Consider the following 10,805-nt stretch of genomic DNA (forward strand, 5'->3'; position numbering starts at 1 on the left):
CTTAGCAACTTTCACTTACTACGTTGAGTAATATTTGACCTGGAGTATCTATAGTTAGTATTCAAGTACTGGGGTTGAGTACTTTGTCCACCACTGCTACTTGCACATAGATGTCCAGAAATCATGTAATATTTCTTTTAACATCCATCATTTAAAAGAGAGAGAGAGAGAAATTCACATATGTGTTGGTGACCTCGCTGTGACCAGAGAAAGGAAATTTCACTTCTCTAAAATGTAGGGATGTGAAGTGGGGACACATTTCCTTCTATCCTGGCCACTTCCTGCATTTTGTGCATTGATCTCCTGCTAATGTACCAAAATAAACCAACAGATTATGTCACCTTCTTTGGTTCACTCTTGCAGTGTGCAGATTAATTACACGGTTAGGTTTTGCATGTTTTATCTCTTTTTTTGCAAGTCACAAATACTTAAGCCGATCATTTACAAACTAAAAGATTAAAGACAAAAGTCCGTAGACTTTGAGTTAAAGGACCAGTGTGTAGCCGTGCAGACTGCAAACACTTCATGCCTCACCCTCCTCCTCAAATTACTTAAAAGTCTGCTTCTGATTTTTAACGCCGACAACCGTGACCAGAGGCTTTATGTTTTCACGTCATCCTATTGTTGTGAATACAATACCTGAAGAACGTCTTGGGAGAATTTCTTCATACTTCTTCATACAAGATGACCAGCTGGATTCCAAGGTGAACTGATTTGATTTTGGTGGTAAAAGGTCAAAGATCAAGGTCATTCTGACCTCATGTCCATCCATCCATTCTTTTGAATGCAACATTTCAAGAACGCCTTGAAGATATTTCTTCAAATTTGGTACAAACATCCCATTGGACACAAGGATGAACTGCTTACATTTTGGTGGTCACAGGTCACTGTTATGATTAATTAAGAAAAAAAAAAATCACAAATGTTTGACAGGATACAAGCAGTGCTGAAGAGTAACTACTTACATGTGACTTTTGTAATCCAGTTACAAAATACATGTGATTGTAATCTGTCACAGTTACTGACAAAAACATGCCATTAAATTACAGTTATTAATCAAAATATTGATTGGTGATTACAAAGGGGTTACATCCAAACAGTGTTGGTATCTTGAAAATTGAGACAAAAAATATTTGTATCTTCTCAAATTTAAAGAGTCTGGTATTTCCCATCCCCAACTGTGGTGTGCTATTAAGTGCTCATGCTGTTTATAAGTACAAACTGGAGGGTACTGTACAGTATTATTACATGGCAATGTGATATGCTGTTTTGAAATCAATCTGCTCTTCAGCTGCACCACCATGCAATAATAGTATAACACTGACAAAAATGTATGCAGAGCTTTAATGTGATTAATTAGACAGCTCCAGAAGGCTGGTTAATAGGGCAAAATTGTGTTATTTACATGTCACCTGGTTTTGGTAACTGGACTGACTGCAAATTTGCACCACTAATGATGTGGCCCTGTGTCATACTTTATTTTTAATAGCCCTACCTGCATCTTCAAAAATACAGAAAAGTGTTCAACAAAAACACAGAAAACCTGTTGCCTGTTAATATTACCCCAGCACTGGAGATTAGTTGGTGTCTGGGTATGTGATGAAGTTGCCATGTGTACACTGGAGACAACAGGGAACAGACACGACGCACAGAAGGCAGTGACAGAGGGGTTAATAGGGGCTCAACAATAGTGTTTCCCCTGGGGCCCTTCAACAAGTTAATCTGACTGCGCAGCTCGAGATAGTCTGCTAATTAATTTTCACACCACACAGAATTGATTGGAAAACAAGAGGCACATGGAACAAAGTTAGATGAACATATAAAAATGGTGCAGCTGTAAATTCAGCTTGATTAAAGACCTAAAACATGTGAATTCACTGGTGCGGTCCTTTAAATTACTACACCAGCAAGTTGTCGCTTTTGGATTGGTTATAGTCGTGACACTTCTATTTATTAACAGACAATTTTTACTTTGCTACATTTATTTAAGAGCTGTTATAGCTGGTCCTTATTCAGCATAACTGTACCACAGACAGTGTGTGTTCATGTAAAGTGCCTCAGGTGAATAATGTAGTGAAAGGTTCCCTTTATTTAACACCGGTGGACTGTTGAGGAACAGCCTCCCGTTCAAGCTTTAAATAAGAGGGGCTTATAGTCAGGTTAGGATTTTTTATAATGAATTTAGCGACAACACTTTTACTTTAGCTGTCTGTGTTTTTTGATGTGGGAGATATTTTTTTTACTTCTTAAGCTGTGGTGATGTGTCTTTGGATTTCTAGCTTGATAACAGACTGAATGGCTGGATTGAAATGTCTACATCAGACTGACTTGAATTGTTGAAGCTCTATTTCCATATTCAGTCAATCAGTCAGCTCAGTGGAGTGGTAGGATTTCAGGTCTGGACCCAGACAAGTGGATTTCAGGATTGTGATTCTTCGCTGTGTTGGATGTCTTGTGCTTTTCTGTGTTTTCTTTGTCCTCTAACATCTTGTGACCATGTTGGAAATAACTGCTTGTACTAAAACATTGTAAGCAAAGATTAGTTTAAAAAAAAAACAACAACTAAAAATAGATTTATTTGTAACAGAACTTATTTTAATTTCCTTCCAACCCCATAAATAATCTTACAATAGCTTACATTCTGCTTTTGACCCTTCTGAAGGGGCCTGACCCCTTGGTAAACTAGAAACATCTACAGTAAAATGTTACCTACACATTGATGCACAAGTGTTAGCAATCTAATAATGTCATCAAAATCCTTCAGAAAGATTATCGACAATGCATAGTTAAGGTATTATAAGTAAAAGTACTCTGAAAAAGGCCTCTGTGACCGATATATTATTATACAACCCCAATTCCAAAAATGTTAGGATGTCAAACTTTTTGACCTAAATTCAATAGAGCATACAAAGACAAGATATTTAATATTCAAACTGATCAACTTTATATATATTTTTGTAATTATACAGTCAGACTGAATTTGATGCCGGCAACATGTTTTAAACAAGTTTGGACAGGAGCAACAAAAGACTGGGATAGTTGTGTAAATGCTCAAAAAAACACCTGTTAGGAACATCTGACAGATAAACAGATTAACAGTATCATTATTTGGTATTAAAGGGGCGTCCTCGAATGACTTAATCTTTCACACGCATGAATGGCTTGAGGTTCATCACTTTGTGAAAAACTGTTTAGACAAATAATCCAACAGTTTACCTTGACCTTTGACCCCTCAGACAACACTGCATTTAAAAAAACAACATGATTGTATATAAGATAGTACTATGTTTGATCGGGAACACTTAAAAAAACATTTTCAGTCACAAGACTCCACCATGCAAAGAGAAAGCCACATATCGACAACATCCAGAGACACTGCCTACTTCTCTGGAGCCTGAGCTCATCTGAGATGAAATGATGCAAAGTGGGAAAGTATGTGTGGTCTAATGAGTCCATGTAGTGTCCTCAGTTCCTAAATGCTGTTTGAGTGTAAAAAGAAAAGGTGATGTCACACAGTGTTAAACGTGCTCCTGTCCCAACTTTTTTTGGAACATGTTGCAGGCGTCAAATTCAGAATGAGCTTGAGCTTGAAGATTTGTGTGGTTTCCAGGCTACTCTCTCACACAACAAATGGTTAAACTGAAGTATTCAGTCTGTCATAGCAGGCTTAACATAAAGCCAGTGACAGACTGAATACTTCACCACAGCTGACTTGTTGGCCCGCGCAGGATTGCGTCATTGTCCAGAGTTGAGCCTAAAGCTGCAACCTCATGCCACCAAAGTCATGAATCAGTATACTGTCGTGTTACATCTCTCCTGACACACTGCAGGTCTTATGAAACTCATCGTATTTTAAAACTCAGCCATCAGTTAAACGTCTGTTTCCAGTTTACACCTCCTGCCTTCCACCTCTCTGTAACAGCTCAGACAACATTTACTGGTTAACGCAACAACACTGAAGCTCAATTACATCTATGATGTTTTCATATGGTTGTGACATTTGAGATTTATAGACCAGTGATAATCTTTTTGTCTTAAACACATGCAGCTTCATTGTCAGTACAATACTGCAGCCTGCAGGTCAAACTGAGTGCAACACCAGATGTGGATATACAATACACAGCACAATATAACTTTCTATAAACATCAAAAATATCTATCTATCTATCTATCTATCTATCTATCTATCTATCTATCTATCTATCTATCTATCTATCCATCTATCTATCTATCTATCTATCTATCTATCTATCTATCTATCTATCTATCTATCTATCTATCTATCTATCTATTTGTCTATCCATCTATCTATTTGTCTATCCATCTTGTTCTGTTTGCATCATATGTTTTATTATTTAAGTCTTTATTGTATTTTATCGTCTTTTATCATATTTATTGTATGTCCTCCTTCAAATGATATATATCTATAAGATCTATAAGGGGCTGATTAATTCAAAGGTAAAACAGATTAATGATTGGCTCTCTAGTGACATGTGACCTCTAGCCGTTGACTTATTACCTGGAAGAGTCAACTTCTCCATACCTGGGAGTTCACCGTGAAGGTGAAGTGAGCTCTCGCTGTCGGACCGAAAGCATCAATTTGAGAATTTTTAAATGGCTGGACATTTTTATTCTCTGTCAGCAATGACGACGAAGAGGCAGCTTGGATGGCGAGAGTTCTCTCTGATATTTCTGATATTCACAGGTAGGCTTTATGCTTGTATTCCTTCTCTTTTCTATAAACCAGCACCACACCTTTATGCTATTATCACCTGTGTTAATCATTAATCCAACTTCTTGCTACTCAACCGGAAGCAGGATTGCGTTTCAGTCAACAGAAACCTGTAGGTGAAACCTGTGGGTGTCTTGAAAGAAACATACTGTATAATGTATTTAGGGGGATCAACTAATCTTTTCTCATTATCTTAATATAAATGTATAAGTTTTATGACAAGTTAAATTCAAGTTAATTCATTTGGACCCATTTCTCTAGAACATTTTAGAACTTATAAACATTAGTTCTTCTAACTTGAAGTGTTTTGACTTGAAATAATGAATTAAATTCATTAATTTTACACAATTCAATCAACTCATTAAATTCAATTTCTAGAGAAACATGATCATTGGGTACTGGTACTTCATTTACTACATTACGGATTCAGTTGAAATACACCAGTACCAAGTAGAACTGAAACGTATCCAGTCAAACAATACCTGCATTCAGTCCTCTTGGTATCCAGATCTAGAAAAAAATGACTATTTACAAGGTTTTGCTTGCAGCCAATCACTGCAAGCGTTCTTCATAAAGAGGAGCCTTCTGTAAAAGGTATCAATTGAAGAACTATATTTGTATTGGTTTCACTTTAAGGGTACTGGTATTAGTACTAGTGTTTGAATTTTTTAGCCAGCCCTAATGATCATCATACAAAAAGCTGAGAAAACTCATTATTCCAAGGCAACTGGCTTCACTAAATTTTTGACTTTTAAGTCAAACTCAAACTTTGAAATCAACTAAAACAAGTTTTGATGATGAACTTGAATCTTTGAGTTTTAGAAAAAAAACCCTCAAATTTTGTATTTCAAAAATTGTTTACAGTGAGCAATGAACCAATTTTTTTGAAATACATTTTCTAAAACTCAAAGAGTCAAGTTTTTTTTTTTTTTTTAACAAGAAAAGTCTTTGTCTGGTCAGGTTCCTTCATCAGTGTGACTGAAGATAGTTGGTTCAGCATAATGTCTTTATCTTATTGTGAATGGGAAAGAGATTGTTATTAGTTATTATGTTTTATTTTATATTTCAGTGCTACCCTGCTGCAGGAGTTTGGAAGTTTCTATTCCACAGGCTGAATATGAAGTTGCAAGGGGAGGTGATATTACTTTGACCTGTTCCTTCATCCCAGCCAGACCAGTCTCTGATATTTTCATCCTGGTGTGGGAACTTTTCCCTGACGATTCTGGCCCAACGGTGAGAGCTTAACTTTGCCGCATGCGTACAACATATCGTGGTGTGGCCTCCCTAAAGGGGAACTTAAAGAACATAAAGATCAGTGTCAAGGGGAATACTACTCAGCCTGTGAACACATTTGAATCATGTCTCCTGGGCCCTGCCTTTAAGACTACAAAACTGTAATGGAAAATAAAACTGGGGGCGTGGAGGGTGAAAGATGTGATTGTTTACCAAACAAGGGTTTAACAGAAGATCTGCATTTGAGCCACATTGTGAAAAATTTAGGCTCTCGCATTTTTGGATCACTCATGCTTTGATTTTTTACATTTCTCACAAGTCTCCCAACTCTATTTTAGCATAAAGGGATGAACTATGTGGATTTTCAGCCAATAGCCATTAGATCCCTGCTTCTCAGGTATCTGAGGTATGGCCAACACAAATAAGATAACTGATAATTGAGTATGAAATAATGATTTAATATGATATAGCTCTGACCAAATCATATCTAACTGACATGACGACAAAAAAGAACAAAAGTTAACAATTATACTTTGGCTTTCATAGAGTATTTCAGTTTCTAGTATAAGGACATGTTTGATCAATTCCACATCTAGATCACACAGGCTCCTCCCTGTTGTATAATGGTCATAACCTTTGTCCAGTGAATGATGAATAAATAATACTAAGATTGCCTCTTGCACCACAGACTGCGACATGGTAACCAGACAGAGAATATATGTTATAGGAATATTATACCCAAAATAAGAGATCAAAGAGAATTTATTGTGGAAACAAACTAAAGAGTAAGTGTAATAATCAACACCTTTTAAGCTAATTCAGCAGATATAGGGCTACATCTGATGATTTTTCATTATTGATGAATTTTCTAATTATTTTCTCAACTAATTGCGTAGTCCATGAAATGTTAGTTATCTTTTTGCTTGAAAAATGACTTTTGACAATTCTCAATGTAGTTTCTGATTATTGTACTATTCATGCATTCACTCATTCATTCATCCCGTAATCCTTGATGGGTTGCAGGGGGCTGGAGCCTATCCCAGCTGTATGTGTCAGCCCTCCTATGCCTCCTTCTCATCCCGTCTATATAGTCTGAGTCCCAGTGCTCTTATACCCTATATCAGCACTTATCAAATGCATTTTGTCCAATCAAATTACTTGGTCGGAACTAACGTTTGCATAATATGAATTAAAATGTGTCATTATTAAACAATACTTGACATGAAATAATAAGTTGAGTTGAGTTGAGTTTTAATCATTTCTTCCGTTATTGAAAAAAACCTTGGTTTGTTTGTATTGTGCAGCATATGATATCATATATCCTTAAACCTTCTGTAATGTCATGCTGTACTGTGTCACGGCATTGATTATCATCTCACAGTGAAATATGTTTGTGCCTATGTCTCTAGAAATCGGTGGCCACCTTCTATTTAAACTCCCGAGTTGACATTGCGCCTGATTATGAAGGCAGAGCCACTATGGAGGTTAACATGGAAACTCAAGTGAGCTCACTCCACTTAACGAAGGTGACCATGCAGGACAACCGTCTTTTCCAGTGCAGCGTCATGATCCCCAATGATGATGAGGGAACAACATCTGCCACCACCTTCCTTTTGGTCTTGGGTGAGAATTAATCATTGACATGTCTACTTATCTGTCTCATACATTGTCTCCATGAAGATTTAAAATCAATACTTTTGTCACAATTCTCTAGGTTAATAAGTGATTCTAACTTTTTTTTTGTCTTTCTTTTCTTCCAGTGCCTCCCTCTGTACCAATCTGCAAGATTCAGGGTAAAGCAGAGTACTGGCACAACATCAGCCTCACCTGTCATTCTGAGGAGGGATCCCCGAAGCCTGTGACTGAATGGAAGACCTACAGTGTTGACAATATTGCCAGAACATTTCCACCGAAGACAACTGAAAGTATGCATTTCAGCCATCCTTGGGTTACCCTGAAGTACAAATCTTTCGCAGGGCTTCTGGCGAGTTTGTTTCAGAGTTAATGTCAAGAATGTCAAAATGGTCCATAATCTCAGCACTGTTTTGCCTATTTTTGTCATTATTTTGCAGAGGATGGAGTTCTATTTCTCTTCAATATTTCGAGAGAAACGTCTGGGTACTTCATTTGCACATCAACAAATCGAATTGGTTCTGCCAGCTGCAACCTTACATTAGCTGTGATGCCTGGTAAGTGTTTTACCGTGGTTTAAATGCTCACCTATACATGATTTACCATTCATCTGTTCACGTTGAACCCACAGAGAATTACTGCTCTCCCTTCCCTTTCTGCTCTGTGCTCCAGTTACAGTTAAGTGAACTTAGTACCCGGTGGAACCTCAGATTGATATTTGCTAACATTATGTAACTTATAATGTGAATCTGATGCTTTTATAGGTCCCCTGGCAACATCTTTTAGCCATCATCATTTGTTTTTCTTTTTAACATAAGATGAGCCTAACATACAGCATATCTAAGTAGGAAACGGTAAAAGAGAAAGTTGACCAATGTTCTGCGAGAAGGGGCAGAACTAATGATACAATCGATTTTACTCAGAACTCATTAAAAAACAAAATGTTTATTCAAGTCAGAATTCTAAGTCAGAGACTTCCTCTTCTAACTTGTTTCCATCAGGAGCAGCAAGCAGCCGTTTTCAGAAGCTGTAAACGCTGGCCAAAATGGGATGTCAGCCCTGAACTAAGTGTAGTGTGCAAACCCTTTGTCTTTCGTCCTTTCTCCTCAGGCAGTATGAACCTTGGAGCCACTGCTGGTATTATTGGAGGGGTGCTCGCAGGTGTTGTGGTTCTGGGGATTCTCATCTTCTGCTGCTGCCGGAAAAAGGGGGAAAAGGACAAGTATGCTGAAGGGTATGTCCTGTATGTTTATGCCACTGTAAACCACCACCAACAATTCTATTGGTGTATTTATTGTGGGTATGTAAGTGGTGTCTATTGGTCCTTTAATTAATTCATCTCACTATTTTCTATCTTTTGTATATTTTCCCTGTTTGTCTTCTAGTTCTCCTGACGAAGTGTATTATGACAGAGACGGTCCTGAAGCTGGAGAGGAGTACAGAGATGACAAGCCAAAGATCGAGACAAAGCAGCAAGAAGACAAAGACATTCATCCTCAGAGTTATTACAATGTAGGACAAGCTGGACATCTGGATGATGATCAGCACAGTTATCATAGTGGTAAAGAAATGCATTATGGTAAAGGCAGTGATATTGACTCTCAGCGTTACCAGGACGACCAGCATGATCACTATCGTGGAAGTCGTGATCGTCTTGATGATAAGCGCAATGATTACAGTGGAAGTCGTGACAGGCTCGACGATCAGCGTGACCGTTATCGTGGCAGTAGTGATCGCCTTGACGATCAACGTGACCGTTACGGAGGAAGTCGTGATCGCCTAGATGATCAGCGTGATCGTTACGGAGGCAGTCGTGATCGCCTTGACGATCAACGTGATCGTTACGGAGGCAGTCGTGATCGCCTTGACGATCAACGTGATCGTTACGGAGGCAGTCGTGATCGCCTTGACGATCAACGTGACCGTTATCGAGGCAGTAGTGATCGCCTTGACGATCAACGTGATCGTTACGGAGGCAGTCGTGATCGCCTTGACGATCAACGTGACCGCTATCGAGGCAGTCGTGATCGCCTTGATGATCAGCACGACCGTTACGGAGGCAGTCGTGATCGCCTTGACGATCGTCGTGATCATTAAGGTGGAAGCCATGATCGCCTTGATGACCATGGTGATCTCTATCATAGTAGCCATGATCACCCTGTTTACACTGATGATCAGTATACACACTGATATGAGTAAACTTACTGAATGTTCTTTTAATGCCCTAAACATCTTTTTTTGTTGCATTTAAAAATATTAAGCTTTTGCCTGTCCTGTACACAGACCAGTGCCCAGTTGCATAAAACCACTTAGGGTTAAGTGTCGCTTAAATTTTCATTTAAGGATGCCTTAGGAAAAAATTAGTTGCATAAAATCACCATAAGCATTTCCTTAGAGATGCTGAACCCATAACAGTCCTTCACCCCAAAATCCACCAAAAATCCCAAAAATGTTTTTCTCCTGGCCTGTAGTGCTTTTTATTAATCTAGATCTTTGGAGTTGCCAAGTTTTTGAGATATCAGCCGTGGAGTTGTTGCCTTCTCTTCTATATAATGGGACTCAGTGTCACCCGACTTTTAGTACTCAAAAAGCCAAAAATATACATTTGGAAAATTCTAAACCATTGACCCGATTACTCAAGATCAGTGTTGGGCTGTAATATTTTACTTAGCCATATAATATAATTCAGGCTTTAATATAATTACTTTTTTAGGGATCCTAACATCTTCTAATGTTAAGCACTGAAAATGTCATTTTTAAAGCCCTTTTAGCATTGATATTGTTTTTTGGGGGGTGCTTTTTTTGTGTGTGTTTTTTGTGAAAACTAACCTAAATCTCAGTCAGTGTAGATTTGTCATAGAACAGCACTCAATCATAAATATAGAGTAGAATAGAATAGAATTACTTTTATTGTCAATGCACAGAGTACAACAAAATTAAGTAGCATAGCATAGCACTCATACATATCAAACAACAATTCAAAACACATCAAAGAATAAAACATACATTAAAAACAATATTTTGTGTAAAAACAGTAATTTACCTACTGCAGTACATTGGCCATTGTTGTTAAAACATTGTTCCAGGCTCTCTTTTATCACTCCAACATATAAAATGTGTACATTATCTTTGATTTTACTTTTTTTTTTTATGTGTGTGGAAAACCTATTAGCAAATGCTGTTGCATCTGTTGCTTTTGCATGTGTGT

General features: G+C 37.8%; 1 protein-coding gene across 1 annotated transcript; it reads left to right on the top strand.

Moving 5' to 3' along the window:
* Positions 1–4,538: 4,538 nt before the first annotated feature.
* Positions 4,539–9,878, top strand: LOC146322707 (coxsackievirus and adenovirus receptor-like). Its single transcript, XM_084724034.1, has 7 exons — positions 4,539–4,705; positions 5,802–5,965; positions 7,375–7,588; positions 7,726–7,890; positions 8,038–8,154; positions 8,708–8,831; positions 8,983–9,878. Exons 1-7 carry the CDS (start codon positions 4,615–4,617, stop codon positions 9,692–9,694), a joined length of 1,587 nt encoding a protein of 528 aa, XP_084580160.1. The 5' UTR covers positions 4,539–4,614; the 3' UTR covers positions 9,695–9,878.
* The last annotated feature ends 927 nt before the right edge of the window (positions 9,879–10,805 follow it).

This window comes from Lutjanus erythropterus, chromosome 8 (genome assembly GCF_056507025.1).
Source record: "Lutjanus erythropterus isolate fLutEry1 chromosome 8, fLutEry1.hap2, whole genome shotgun sequence".
NCBI classification, from domain to species: Eukaryota; Metazoa; Chordata; class Actinopteri; order Lutjaniformes; family Lutjanidae; genus Lutjanus; species Lutjanus erythropterus.